Source organism: Periophthalmus magnuspinnatus, chromosome 19 (genome assembly GCF_009829125.3).
Source record: "Periophthalmus magnuspinnatus isolate fPerMag1 chromosome 19, fPerMag1.2.pri, whole genome shotgun sequence".
NCBI classification, from domain to species: Eukaryota; Metazoa; Chordata; class Actinopteri; order Gobiiformes; family Gobiidae; genus Periophthalmus; species Periophthalmus magnuspinnatus.
Genome location: NC_047144.1, coordinates 4,443,147 through 4,455,435, shown reverse-complemented (window position 1 = coordinate 4,455,435; position 12,289 = coordinate 4,443,147). Strand labels below are relative to the sequence as shown.

The 12,289-nt window shown below is 38.9% G+C and overlaps 1 protein-coding gene across 4 annotated transcripts in view; it reads right to left on the bottom strand.

The window, feature by feature from the left end:
• The window catches only part of arhgap17a (Rho GTPase activating protein 17a), a 43,362-nt gene that overhangs the window by 23,037 nt on the left and 8,036 nt on the right, over positions 1-12,289 (bottom strand). For all 4 annotated transcript variants that reach the window (XM_033984632.2, XM_033984629.2, XM_033984630.2 and 1 more), the window contains exons 2-3: positions 6,405-6,444; positions 204-308 (exon numbers count right to left, since the gene is read on the bottom strand). In XM_033984632.2, the coding sequence (XP_033840523.1) occupies positions 204-308; positions 6,405-6,444 (145 nt within the window). The remainder of the gene's footprint in view (positions 1-203; positions 309-6,404; positions 6,445-12,289) is intronic.

The window sequence follows — 12,289 nt, the reverse complement described above, 5'->3', positions numbered from 1 at the left end:
ATAATATAAATGAGTGTAATGTATCACACAAAGCAGACAATATATTTTCCATATACAGCACGATATTGTTGTTAGATATCTAAAAGGAGCATCAGACAAAGCCCCAACTCAGGATGAAATCAGTCAAAATGCCATTAACTTAAGTGTGCAACCTATTGAAGTAGTACTGAAGTGACATTATAAAGTAAAAGTCTATTTCTCACATGTCTCTTCTCTGCTTCGGCTCCGATGTGGCCCTGCAGACATGACACCATCCTCTTGTGTGTGTTGTGGGACACTACTCGCACCAGCTCCATCCGCCGCTCGATCTGTAGCACAAAATCACAAGGAATCAATGAAAATGTGGCATGTTGATTGTTTAAATATGGCTATATATTTGGTTATTATATAAGTGACCAATGGTTAAACGAGAACACCAATAGCCCAATAAGATAAGAAGATAAGACAAGGAGCCATAGTTGCTGACGAGTTTGAGCACTTGTCCACCAGCCAGAAGTCTGGAGGTTTGAGTTGGTCTGAGTGATTGGTGGTGGTCGAAGGGCTCAATAGTGTCACATCTGTCAGTCTACTCCAGGGCAGTTGTAGCTCCAATAGCAGCGTAACATCAATGAGTATGGAGTGAATGAATAATGACTAGTGTACCTCTTTGAGAGACTTTGACCAGTCTGTTAAGTGCATTACAACTGTTAGGCATTGTAAGATATTTTATAAACCAATCATAGCGATCATGTTTTTTCCTCAATTTTAGAAGGGTTATATTGGTGCATTCTGATAGTAGACACACAGTAGTTAGTTGGACAGTTATGTTATGGAGGTCTGGCAGAGAGGAACATACTGGTTAACAGCTAAATGACCAGTGTCTCAAACTGTCAAATCACTTTGTATATAGAACAAAATGCTTAAATAGTTTGTGCTTAGTTGTAATATCTGGAGCTGAGAGTAATGGAAATTTCATCCCTAAGCAATCACACCAACTTAACATACAAATCAACGCAGGCAGCACATCTTTAGAGTCTTTATTGCCTTGCTTCATGTTTTACTGAAGTCCAGTCCCAGGAGTAAGTCTGCAATCTGTGCTTGGCCTTTTGAGCAAAGAACAGTCTAAATAATACAGTCCACTTCCATAGAGCCATTTGATTTGTCTCTGCCTCCAGGGACTATGGGGTCAAAGGTCATGGGTGATTGATTTCTCTCAGGAGTGCAAAACAACGCTGGAATGTTGGCTCTAAAAACACATGACTCATCGGATGTGGCACCATGGTAACGGTCACTGATCTGTGACTAAAAATACAGCTACATTTGAGCATATGGTCCGTACTTCCCATGTTTGTTTTGCTGTGTGTAACATTGGCTATTTACAAGGGTTGTGAAATACAAGCAAGACATCAAAATTCAAGCTATGAGTAACTGGAATTGATATTTATCGTCCAAATCTTTCTAGCTAGCAGTTTGATGACTGTTTTGGCAGTGCTTGTGAGAAACGCTGTGGGCTGTACGAAATCAGTTCCAAGTAAGACGGGTCTGGTAGCATTTGGCAATACACAAGTTAGTCAATGTCTGCGGGGTGGTGCAAAGTGACAAAGGTGCCCTCATGAATCAGGATAAACATTGCTCTAAATATAAAACAAGAACACTCCAAGCCAGAGGGCGATGGGAGCCAATACGCAGAAAAATACATGCAGAGAAAGAGGAGGAGGATGAGGCTAAATTCCAGACAATTGTTACAAAAACTGAACGGAACTGGAGAGAGCGGGAATTCCACAGCCCCTGCAGCAGCAGATATCCGCATTCACTCCCCACATGTTCTAGAGCTCTTACGTCATCATGGCCGCCCCGCGACATTCCCAAAACAGCTGGATTGGGCTTAACAAATGCACAAGCCTGGGAACAGTGTTTGGTACAGAGAGACATACAAATGTGTTATGATAACTTAAGTAGTTGGACTAAATTGTATTTCTGGAGTAGATTTCATTACGACAGCCTACATACTTGAGTTTAGTGGTATTATTTGGATGATTAGTTGTGTACATAGTTTGGTTACTACTTTTTGGGCTAATATTGCCAAAAATTAGACAGTAAATATACCTGCATTGGTTTCAATTCAATGGCTGGAAAATGTAACTTCTCCTTGTGTCTATCTTTGTCATTTTATAAAACTAGTATTCTTTCTAAACAGCAAGAAATTTTTAATTTGCACAGTATTCTATGCTTTGGTTTAAACAGATATTACAACTCTTACAGTGCTCATTTACCTTACCGCCCTTTGTAACCCTTGGATAATTTTAAGCAGGGGACTCCCCATAAACTAGTTCCTGCATTATTGGAAAAACTGTCAGACGACATTGTGCAGTCTCCTTCCTTCTATTGTTAGTATACAGAACTAAGGCATCCACACACCACAGGACGATATGGAGGAGAGGAGGGGGAGGAGAGGAGGGGGAGGAGAGGAGGGGGCCAGAGAGGAGCAGGGCGTGTGTTTTCCTTTGGTCGCGAGATGAGGTCAGCACTTGGTTGACTCAGTGACGCGCCAGAAGCCAGGGAATCCCACTGCTAAGTAGCACAGTGGAACATTCGCACAAAGAGCAAGTGTAGAGCGCGCGTGTGTTTGTTTACTGGTTTCTAAGAGAGGAAGTGAACATGCCTGGACAAGTACAGAATAAACCAAACATTGAATTAAAAGGTCAATTAATATGTTGACTCCCTGATTAAGTTACTGTAAGAACCGGGATTCCCACGATGTGGTTGAATGGGGTCAGATTTTTGGTGTTTTCAAAAAGCGTAAGTGTATAAAATGCCGTTTCTTATTTTTACATGAAATGGAGTGTCATAATATTGCTACTTTTTAATCTGCTTAAAACTTGATGCACATTACTTGACCGATCATTGCAGCCAACAGTTATAAGTCAATTGCCATAAGAGAAAAAGGTTGAAGTTGCCGACATATCCTCTGGTCGCTTAAGAAACCAGCTAGTTTTTGTAATGTAAATATACATTTGTTGTGTTCTGCAACCTAAATAATTCAATACATCCTTACAGTTTTTTATACATAAATACACTTCGGTTAATGGTGAACCACAAGGACTGGTTTTCGCACCAATGTCAAACGTGCACACTAGGTCCTGTTGGCATAGCAGGAATGCGTCACTACAACAAGTGGTAGCTGTGTAATGGCTAGTCCGTGTAACTTAAGGATGCGTTGGTATTCAGAGATTATTTCGGTGGTTGCTCTGAAGTCGAGAGGAGCAGGGAGGACAGGACAGCTGGCACAAAAATGCTGTCTGGCTGTTTGCCACTTCGGACAACCCCATACAAAAAAGTCAGGCACGAGATGAAAGAGGAGGAGAAGAGCAGGCCAAATACAGAGAGAGCGCTAACTCCCACCTGCCGGACACCAGTGAAAGAATGTCAGAAAGAGGGAGATAGGAAGACTTGAGGATAGGTCAAGATAGTAGGGCTGGATGATTTGAGTAAAATTGGGATTTTTTTGCAGAGAGAATTTGATAAAAAGATTTAAATATTAATTGAATATGAATGCCAAACAAGAATCACATTTCAGAACATATTTGTATAAATCTCAACTACAGGATTAGCCATTTTTACGCAGAATAAGACTGGATATTTAGTTGTTTCAGAAGGAAATTATGGCACTTCAAATACTGTAGCCTTTGACAATTTCACCCATTTAAATTGCGAATTAGATTTGATTGTGATTAATCTTGCAGCTCTATAAGATAGTGTGCAGGAAAAGTGTACTTGGGAGTCCAATTTTGGCATTTTAATTATGAAGGATAGATAATGATCAAACCAGGCACTGACATTGGATTGGATTCCTATAAGATGCAAGTTGAAACCTTGCTTGAACATACTGTCATCATGTCCTTCAGCAAGACACAAACCCACATTGTCTACTTAAGTCACAGTATATGGCCTGTATCAACAAGAAGGTTATGTGTTTCATAAGCTGCCAAACATGCTGTGGCGACCACTAACAAAAGTGACAAAATAAGCAAAAAGAAATTAATAAAAAAGGTTTTTATCAACTACGAAGATTCCCAACAATCCATTGTCAATTTTTGAGTATACTGGCGATAAAGTGATTTCTTTTTTCATCCAATACCAAGTAATACTATAGCAGGTATCGCAATACTGATCAGCTATTGATACCAATGAGTTTTGTATTAAAATGCATTGAAGCTTCTATTAAGAATTTTGTTCTTGGTGTGTCACTTATCTTTGCTCCACTCCAGCTTAAATTGATCTAAAATATATATATATATATATATATATATATATATATATATAGTTATAATTGTTACGTTTCGATACCTTACCCACTACTATGAACTAGTGAATTTGGACTCACTGACAAATATTTTCTGTCTGTGCAGGTTTCACAGCAATATTAAGACAAATTTTATCAAAAATATACAATTTTTTTTCAATGAACACAGACATTTTAAATGAAAGGGGAACTAGGATGTTTTGTTTTGCATCTAGGAGTGACAAGAGCGCTGGTGGAATTGAGAGGTCACGCTATTTCTGGCCTTGGTCCCACACTCCCTTCTCTTTATCACATACTAAGTTCCTGTGCGGTGAGGAACAGTGCTCTCCAGACCTCAAGCACAATCACTTCTTTGAGTCCACTGTCTGGCTACACTTTACACAGGGGCATCCTCTGTTCACACTCTTAGCATTAGCAATTTAGCTGTCACTTAGCTATGCCCTTCACACATAAATTCTGGAGGTATTTTAAGTCTTTGGGAGCTGCTTGTTTATGTGCCGTCTTCACAAAGAGGGTGGAGGATGCCAGACATTGTGGCTGTAGTGACGCAGAGCAGTTTGTTTTAAACTCCGCGACACCTCCCATTTGTACCAAAAAACAAAAAAAATCTTTATCAATGGAATGTCTTTGCTGGGCAGCTACAACATCCGCTCCGACCCCACCTGCAGTTTATGCTTCGTAAAGACCCAGCATGAACGTCTCAGGAGGAAGACCAGGGAGCACTTAGCCAATCCAGGCTAACAAGGTCATGTTATCACAGCGATTAATGGAAGTGCAGTTTCAGGAAGGCAGTCTGCAAGTGAATGGTCGCATTACCGTCCCTGTTTTCAGCTTAATACATTCTACCTTTACAAATTAATCACAAGTAGCCTTTAATAAAACAACATATTATTTCAAAGTACTGGGGCATTTGTTGAAACCGTTTTTGTTCACAGTCTGCATTTTTGAGATTTTCCACATGACCCAACACGTTTTCTTGCAATGTAGGTCAATAAAATATATTCTTTTACAAGAGTTTAGTGCAGGTTTTGCTGCACAAATGCATTTTCAGACTGTTTAAGTGTGGTTCAGTAGAATTCCAATGTTGAAAATACCAGTAGTCATATTGACATACAAGGATGTTGTAATAAAGTCTAGTTATCTAGTTATACCATATGTGGTGTTCTGAAATAATGAACTTTGATGGAAATTAAAGTAGTCCTCTTGTTATGAAGTCCTGCTTTAGGGCTACAGATGTTTGAAATGGGCAATGGCCAGGGTAGTGAAGTGTACTGCTGAAGGGTTCAAACCATCAACCCTCTAGTTCAGGGGTGTCAAACTCATTTTCACCGAGGGCCACATCAGCAAAATGGCCGCTATCAAGGGCCAGATGTAACTGTGCGGCAGGATAAATGTCACTAAATGTAACGAAATGTCATGTGAAATAAATGTAAATACTTTATAACTTGTTAAATAACTTTTTCTGTGATAAAGTGACATTTTTAAAAGAGTGTATCTGGTCGGGGCTCATCTGCTCACAGACCGTCAGCACTGCTTCAAAAACAGCCACTTACAGCCTTTTAATTATTGGACAATTTGTTGTTGTTTTTTAAGGCTAACTTTTGCACACTTCGCTCCGTGTTTGGTGGCAAAACATGGATGTAGATTGTGCCAACTCTGCCTCATAACACAAAAAACATACAGGTTTTTCTCCTTAAAGCACAAACTTGTTTTCGACTTCACCTTTCTTGAAACCGCCCTCCTTCCTCTTCCTGAAAATTTTGGGATGATTATTTGTAAATATTTCTCAGTGCCACTTGTTGGGAAAATCTCATTAGTTTATTGTCAGTGCACACATGAAAGCAGTATAGACTTAAAATGACAGTCATGCCTTTTTATTTACCTTCTCGCGGGCCACATAAAATGAAGTGGCGGGCCGCATTTGGCCTCCGGGCCTTGAGTTTGACACATGTGCTCTAGTTGGTAAGCGAACACTTGACCTCACTTAAGTCTTTAGCCACACACAGTTACAGTATTTCATAAATATTTTTACTGCGTAACCAGTTGATCCTTTTCTGTAGTACCCTGCATGTCTGGTCTCTGGGGTTAGGGCTGTACAGTGGGAAGCAGATGAATGATTTACCTGCAGGAGGTCATCGCTGAGCACTTCTGTTTTCTCTGCTCTGTGGGTGAGAAAAGACAACAGAGGAGATACTGGTTAGTGCTGACAGACAGGCAGACACCACAGATAAAGAACTATAGAGCAGGACAGGAAACAGTCATGTTCCAAATATCTTAAGGACAATACCACTCCTGACAAACTGGTTTTAGTGAGTATTCAACATTCTTATGCCATGGGAAAGTTACATAAAGGGTGGGTCCAAATGAGTCACCAAATATGACAGACACACAAAATCTCAGCCTAATAATAAAAATGGCACAAGAGTGTTAGCCAGTGCTAGCGAAAGCACACACAGTCTTCCAGCACAGTTCAGATGGGGCCTATTAATAGTAAGCTAATAGTTGTGCTGGGAGAGGTCAGACAGATTAGGTTCACTTAAAGGGAGAAGGCTGGGAAACACCGGCTCAGCTCAACGTGCTTATCAACACCTTGACACTGTGCGACAGGTAAAAAAACACAGCTAGAAGAGCACAGCAGAATGGTATAAATATGAATTGTACACAGATATATGAAAAAAGGTGAGGAAAAATGTGAACCAGATTGTAACTTGCTGCAAATGAAGAAGTAGCAACAGTGTATTTTTTTTTATTCTTATTGTTTAACTATTGTTTTGACCAAGTCATTCTTTTCTTGCCTTGGATCTAGAATTCACACTTCAGTACTTCAATACTTTACAATTCACTGGTGAACCTCTCTATTTTCAGTATCAAATCAAATATGGCTGCTTACGAGGAAAAAACGAAAAAAAAAAGTGTCACAAAGAACTGAAAAACACTATGGATTTCTGCAGAATCAGTGAGTGACACATTAAACTGACAAATGACCAATGAGTTCACATGTGTCACTGACAAAACTAATTTGATTGCACGATCATGTTTGGTTCTGGCTCGAGACACGACGGAGGGCGTGATGACCCTCTGTATCCCTCTGTATAAAGAATACAGAGAGATATCATTCTGGATATGCTAATTATTTTCTAAATCAACAATTATGGTACAATATTTCACAAGATGAAGTGTTAGACTTAATGATAGGAACATATTTAATTCAATCTGCAGCATCACATATAAAGTTTTAATTTAAAAGTGATTGAAATATTATAGTGGAAGGGAATATTTAATGTAAGGTAATAGCCTACTTATCCAAATATTATGGCGTGCCTAGAATTAACTTCTCGTACAAGTAAAATATATCTTAACATTAACAATATAGCTGACCTGACATACCTCAGGAGAATTTCAAAATATTGTTTATGAACTATTGAAAAATACTCTTAGGAAATACATTTTGTACAATTTTTAATAGGTGGAAATGGCTGGACACATCATTTCCTGTTTTTAGATGGTCTCAAACATTCCAAAGCTCTTAGCGCAGCGTACTTCACATAGCCTTGTGTTTGATATGGGTCTTTTATCACTGTACGTCTGATCTGGACCAATAAACAAACCAACAGACTGCATCCTGGGATCAGAAAGTCCAGTATGACACAAAGCAGTCAGAGCCCTTTTTCACTTCTGTCAAGACTGTCATGCAACTTTTCCATAGACTCTTTTTTGCCAATAGGCTTTTGTTGTGGCATCTGTCTGTGGCAAAAGAGACAAATTAACCTCTTCAGACCAAAGTGTGATTCAACAATAGCTCTTTATGGTGTGTTGGCATTGTATTCTTTGAATTCTCAATTTTATGGTAGTCTGTAGAGCTTCTGTGGACTCCTGGTTCATTAAACAAGTACTAATAACAGGCCAATCAGCTGTCCTTTTACGGCAAAAGTGGTGCGACCAACAGTTCATTTATAATTGCTAGCGTTGGTGCTATTGCTAATGATTGCTCAACTTAGCTTTCGCCTACTTGAATGGACAGCCTATTTACTGCTTTAGCCTGCAAGAACAGGCCCATGAGCAAAAAATATTATTTGGAGAATTATATATATTTGAGAAGTTAATTTGCAAAAACAGATAAGAATTTGAAAAAGTCATCAGAAGCTTAGTATAATAATATTTTCAAAAGCCAAATGTATTTGACTGAAATCCAAATATTATTCCAGCCATTCTTGATAAAATACACTATAAATTCTTGTCTTTGCTAATATCTCTACAAGATAGTAACAAAAACATGAAACTTTTTTTTCAAAATGGAGATATCCGTTTTTGCTATTTGCTATTTTTTTTTTTTAAACAATGACAAACGGTACTTAATTTTGTATGTCAAATTTCACTTCTGTCCACCAGTAGTGATGTTATGAAGTTAAGCGTGCTACATGTGAGCTAATGCTGCAAGCTACTGTGGTTTCACCCAATGTATCTCAATGCTAATGCTACCCTGAGTGCTACATTTCTGGAGACCTTATGGTAACACATATGCTGCATGAAGAAGTGGACTAAGGGAGTGTGACGTCACCCATAGCATTCGGCTCCAGTCACATGAAGCTCATCGAGGCTGGAGCAGTTACAGGGGTGAATTTGGAGCCGAGTTCCATATTTGTATTTTGGACCGCAAGTATCCAAAGAGTCAATTCGGAGCGAGGCTGTTGAAGGTAACGCTCCTTCCCGGTTTAGCAAGGAGCGGGTGCTTAGCAACAGGTTTGATTGACAGCATTGCTAATGCTAGCGGGAGCAACCTCTGGGAAAGAAAGTGCCTGATTTATCTGTTACTAATGTTCATATCTTAACTTCCGAACATAATAGCGAAATAAAAATACAAGGATCATGTAGAGTGGGTAAATACAGACATTTTAAGACCAAAATGATGAGTCTGACAGCAGCAGTTACAGAAAAAGGGGCCACTGTGTCTCAACAAAAAGTTACTTGGAACCAGAGTTGATGCAGCCGGAAGAGCGCCCATGTTCACTTCCTATTTGGAATGCGGGGGACTAGCAGGCTAGCTATGTCCATTTATAAATACAGTCTATAGTAACACGCAAAAGAAGGCAATTCACACTTTTAGAAAAGGTATTTGAAAGTTAACTATAGACTGACATGTACGTCTTTACTATACCATGTGCTTTTGTTTACACTATTTCAACCACATCTATGTATCAAATAAAACGTTTAACAATGATAATCTCTTTTAATGTCAGTGAGGGTATTGTAGGCTACTATGCTTGATGCTATAATGCTAGTTGTTGACACACAAAACTACACTTTGAATTTTGTTTTGGTGCATTATTTGTGTGCTTTATAGCTACCCTCCTTGTCCTGCAGCAGGGGGCTATAAAACCTGTAGGTGGTATAACATTTAAGCAAATACATATGATTAGTTTGCATAATGGATGGTTACCACATGCAGGCGCACAGATAAATCTTTATGTGCTAGCCTCTAGCAATGTCTCAATTCTGCTTTTCCCCCTTCATGGGCCAGACTGTCTCTCCTCCCCCATCTCATTTCATAGTTTCTCTTTGCGCCAACATTTGATCAATCCCTTTAACCCAAATGAAAATTTTCCAAGTACAGTATGAAAGAATGAACTGGTCTTTTTTCTTTCACAAAACTGGAGCTTTCAATGAATAATTTCCCAAAAAATGGTCTTTATGAACTATAGTAACCTCTTCAGTGACTTTGCAGCTGCTTCCAATTACAAAACAGGATCCGGGAGCGCTTGGAAAAGGCCGAATAAGACGATAGTTTGGAGTGGAGAAAGAAAACTTAAATATGAACGAGATGGGGGGAGAGGGAAGTACTAGACTTATGGGTGCCAAATGAGAATAATAATGTATAGAAGATGAGAGGAAGGATTTTTACTGAGCTGGTGAGGTCATACATTGCAAGACACTGCAATAAATTAACGGCCAAATTCCAACAGTACTTTAGTAAACGGTACTATACTGTAAAACGTAATGGATTTGGGGAGAAAAAGGGGTGTGATTATATGGTAGTATACTGTCAGCTGTAATGGGAAAATGAGCAATATCAAGTGACAAGTGTATTTTAAATGTACTAATGTAAATCATGGGAAAGAAACAGTTCTGAAAAACAGCAAAAATCAGAGTGAAATAGAAACAGCCATCTCTGCAGCAGGACTTTATAGCCATAGTTTCTTTCTTTTTTTCTTTTTTTTACTTTTTGGACTTCTTGCACAACTTTTAATTTCACACATGACAACCTGTCTCATGTGTGAATTTTTATACCAGTCACAGCAGTTAAATGTGGAGTGTTTGAGAGTTTTAGACCTACTCCCCTCAGTCACCGTCACACCACAGACAGCAGCCTTTATGGGTACGTTACTATACATTTTCAACTCTGCAATATCTTAGTTAAGGTAATATATTCATTTGTTGGGTTTATTAAAATAGACTAGCATCATTCTGTTGTTTAGGCCTTTTGCATTTTATTCTAATGTGCTGACTATATCCAGAGTTTAGCTGTAAGCTACAGAGCCATCTGCGCTACTTAATTATATTACCACAATGAAGAAACACATACGTACAAGGCCTATTGGCTAGTAGACTGCCTGTGTGGTTTGTAGGGCTGTATTTTAATTTTGTTTTGTTAATTGCTATTTTGTTCATTTGTAGGGCCAGCATATATGTCCCTCCTTCCATCTCTTTGCTCCTAGAACCAGGGGAGCAGCTCTCACATGGGGCTGACACACAGACAGGGCAGAGAGTAACATGGAGAAGAGCAGGGCAGGAACAGGTTCTTTCAAGTTCTTTCCCACTCAGTATAAACTATCCATCATTTGGCTTCATTAAATGACATTTCAGAAACTAGCGCTGTGAGCTAAAGGAAAACTAACTTTCTGTTTGTCTTTATTTTAGGCTGCTTCTGTCTGTCAGTGCAGAGGACTGGGCTACTCACCATGACGGACTTTGAGCTGGTAAGAACATGTTTATGATGCTTTTTTATTTCAAATACTGACTTTTGTTGTAGATCTAATGTGTTCTCCTTTTCAGGATGATTCATTCTCAGCCTGATGGGGCACACTCCATAGTCCATAGTCCAGAGGCAGGATTTCTCGCACTAAAATGTCTGATATTTGAATGTCAAGCAACTTACCACACACATATTTTGTTTATAAAAGTATTAAAATAATTTGTCTAATTATGTATTGTCTTATTCTTGTGGGTTTTAGATAAGCCAAGCCAAGCAGAATGACCTAAAATACTTCATATGTTGATCCCGGCCAAGATGTAACTGCACATTATCTGAAAGATATTGTTTTAATAAATGTATTTTGACTTGTAATATCTGCTTCTGTGGATTATTGGTTTGTTTGGGGCATGGTTTTGCATATTCTGATATAAAAAAACAAACAGTATTTGAACAGTGCATTTATGATAATGATAAATGGCACCGTAGTGTTAATTGACATAAAAATAGTAATCTACCGTATGTACACTCACGGTGTGTAGCTGTAGACATCTATATGGTTAAATACAATTATTGTTGCTACAGTAAACAACTGTTATTTAATTCTGGTAAATTACAGGCAGGATATTTGCCTGTAATTTACCGTTAATATACCCTTGCCGAGTTTACAGTGTAGGTCTAGAAGCCACAAGCGTCACAAGCAGTGGAAAATATAGGAGCCCTGCCGTTTGTATGATATGAGCCCACAGAATCAACACCATGCTGTGGTCATGTTTCCATGCTATGAGGTTCTTCATGTGGCAAATTAACCATGCATTAAAGGTGTACTGGAAGGTGTAACTTTTCTGGTGGGAGGTCCACTATCAGATTGTCACCAGGGAGATAGCTTGAATGTTCCACAGTATGGTATTAAGCATCTCTTTCTACATGGAAACAAGCATGTGACTCCACAGGACCCAGCTGCAGGTCAGCTCTATGAAGAAGAAACCTCACTCAGAGTAAGAATCTATGTTTTTCATTGTATGTTTGAGGAGTAAATA